This window comes from Phoxinus phoxinus (genome assembly GCF_949152265.1).
Source record: "Phoxinus phoxinus genome assembly, chromosome: 3".
Lineage (NCBI taxonomy): Eukaryota > Metazoa > Chordata > Actinopteri > Cypriniformes > Leuciscidae > Phoxinus > Phoxinus phoxinus.
In genome coordinates this window covers 10,111,667-10,114,803 of record NC_136878.1, presented here as the reverse complement: position 1 = coordinate 10,114,803, position 3,137 = coordinate 10,111,667, and the positions used below count along the sequence as shown (strand labels likewise).

The window sequence follows — 3,137 nt, the reverse complement described above, 5'->3', positions numbered from 1 at the left end:
AATGGGTAGCGGGACATTTGGAACGCTTTTTTAATTGCCTTTTTTCCCTATCACATATTTTAGTAATCATAAATTAGGTATCATTCGAAAGCATGGTGTTTTAACCTTTTAGCGAAATTTTTGTGATATCAACTTCAAATTTGGAACACAACTTGGTTAGACATGGTTTTTATTTTCTACCAAGTCCAGAGTTAAAATTATTTTTAATAATATATTTCGTTTTAAATAAAAATTTGCTTTAAAGTATACTTGCACTTCTATAACTTTCATCTTTTGAAGACTTTTACACTAGTGTCTTTAAAACAAATAAAGAGACCAACCTTACAGTATGTCTGTATTCTAAAGCATACATGAATTACAACAATTTATGCTCACAAATAAAATTACATCAATTTTCTCACCTTCATATTGTTCCAAACATTGACTTTCTTTCTTCTTTAGAACACAAAATAAGATATTTTGAAGAAACTGTGAAAACATCCTTGGACCGCACTGACTGTGATTGTATGGACAAAAAGACACTAAGTCATTTTTCGAATCTTATTTTGTGCTTCAAAGAAAATCATACAGGTTTGAAACAACATGCATGTGAGAAAATGAAATTCTCTTTTGTGGGTGAACTATCCATTTAAACTGAATCTAGGATCTTCTTTTTCATTTTATACATCACATACTTTCTTTTTCTGACCATATCTTTTTTTTCCCTTGTACGCATTGTAACTTGGTGTTTCATTTCAGCTGGCAAGGTACACCACCGAGGGCTTATTGCAGTTAGGACCCCTGGGGTCGACTACGTTTCTGCCTGACACAAAATGCCTGGTGGATGATGGAAGAGGAAGGGCTCCCAGCTTGAAAAAATGTGATTCTGTCACACGTTCCTCCCAGAGGCTCTGGGATTTTACTCAGGTAAGAGAATGCACTCATACAAAACAATTTATTCATAAGCTTGCTGAACGCTTCATATTAATATTTTATTTTACACTTGAGACTTAAGTATTTGATTTCCCTAAATGAAGATTGTTGTTTTGTCGAAGAAAATATACTGTATTATCAAAGCACACTTGCGTTTTTTTTATCAAAGCACACTTGCGTTTTTTTTATCAAAGCACACTTGCGCCACACTTGAGATTTTTATGTTTTTGAAAGAAGTCTCTTATGTTCACCAAGTCTATATTTATTTGATAAAATAGATTAACACAGCAATTTTTTGTTAATATAAATATTTAGTAATATTGTGTCTTACAACAAAACTGCTAAAACTTGAACTAAAATGAAAATGAAAACAGAAATCATAAAAAAATGTAATCTAATAAAAAAAAATATGAACAAAAACTAACCAATGGTATATTTGTTACACTAAAATAACTGTTTCAGAAATCATGCTTATTTGTTGCTCAATTGTTGCTGCTAAGTATTATTTGAAAACTGTAAAAATAAAAATCAGGATTCTTTGATGAATAGAAAGTTCTAAAGAACAGTATTTATTTGAAATTTTCTTAAAAAAAAATCGTACTGTCCCCAAATTTTTGTAGGTACAGTAGTGTGTGATGCCACTTATATTTATATGTTCAATATATTTCCAATGTTTTTGAATATTTGTTTCTTAGAATGGGCCCATCATAAGCCGAGACACAGGACGTTGTCTGGAGGTTGAAATGTCAAAAGATGCGAACTTTGGCCTGCGGCTGGTCGTACAGCGCTGCTCGGGGCAGAAATGGATGATTCGGAACTGGATAAAACACCCCAGACACTGAGGAACATCCAACCTGAAAAATAACCTCCCTGAGCTGAAGAGCAGCCATAGACCTACCCTGGAGTCTGGGGATGAGACAGAGGAGATGAACTCGCGTGCAAGATACTCTCTTTCAGGGTAAAATGCTTTTAATATAGACGTCCAAAGGTGGAATATTATCTTTGGACGCATTTACTGTTGAACGAGCAGCTAAATCAGAAGACCGTCATCACAGGAGAGAGACTTGTTCATTGCAAGTCCACTGTTCAGACTCCCAGCGAACTGCGGCATAATTCTAATGAGCTGTTATAGTGAAAATTCGAAAGAGTTGCGGATAAACAAAGAGAGAGGAAACAAAAGTCTTGAGTTTTACTTCTTATCAATTGCCATATCAACACTTATTTCTTCAGGCTATGAATTGCTTTGGATAATTGATTATCCACATTGCAACTTTAATCCCAAGTGCTACAAAAGAAAAAAAGAAAAAAAGTAGTGTAGACTTTAATCTGACACAATAGTTTCAGCTATTTTATCTAGTGAGTATTTTCTTTCCCTTATTTACAGACTTATTTGCTAATGCACAACAAAAACCATGTGTTCACTCAAGAACTCATGTGCCTTTCTCCATCTTTATGCCATCAGACCAGGGAATGTTCCTCCCTAAGCATGTACAAAATGTTTGATTTTTAAATGAACTAAAACATGAATATAATGTTAAGAGGTCTTATTGTAGAAACACGTTGTAAAATACTCAAAACATGATAATCCAGGAAGATCAAAACAATAAAAACAAGTTTTCTTTTCTTTTGTACAATGTTGTATGATGTGTTTTATGTGAAAATCAGTGCAGTAAAATGACCATTGTTGTTTCATATTGTAGAATAGGTGACATCACATTTGGAAGCAATAAGGCCACATTCATACAGCAGCAGAATATGGTTATCAGTGCTGAATTTGAGTCCTTAATACGGTTACATTCACACACACACACAGTACGGTTATTTACGGTAGTGACAACTGCATTCTCGGAAAACCTGCCCTGTGTGAACGGAACTAGTTGTCTGTCACAAACAGTGCGAGAGACGCTCTGCGCTGCACAAATGCGTGTCTACAATGTGTCATGGGTTTTCATGTGTGGTTTCAGTAACTTACAGCAACAGAGATATGGGCTGTGTGTCAGCTGAAGGTTGTAAATCCAGTCACTGTTCTCTACCAAAGCTGCTCCTGTCAGTTTTGTGTTTTCTTTGTGAAATGGAGGGCAGCTAAGAGCTGTGCAAGTAAACCTCACTGGTCTCAGGAGGTGCACTAGCAACTGACGCTAGAAACTGCGGTCTTTAGCGTCCATGTTAAAAAAAACGTCGGTTCGAATCCCACTCTGAGTAGGTTGAGTAGCGAGTGGGACCAG

At 35.5% G+C, this 3,137-nt stretch overlaps 1 protein-coding gene across 1 annotated transcript in view; it reads left to right on the top strand.

The window, feature by feature from the left end:
• The window catches only part of galnt9 (polypeptide N-acetylgalactosaminyltransferase 9), an 84,938-nt gene extending 82,205 nt beyond the window's left edge, over positions 1 to 2,733 (top strand). Inside the window, 2 exon segments of the mRNA XM_079607852.1 lie at positions 739 to 906; positions 1,608 to 2,733. Of these exon segments, the coding sequence (XP_079463978.1) occupies positions 739 to 906; positions 1,608 to 1,754 (315 nt within the window). The 3' untranslated portion in view covers positions 1,755 to 2,733.
• Positions 2,734 to 3,137: the final 404 nt, after the last annotated feature.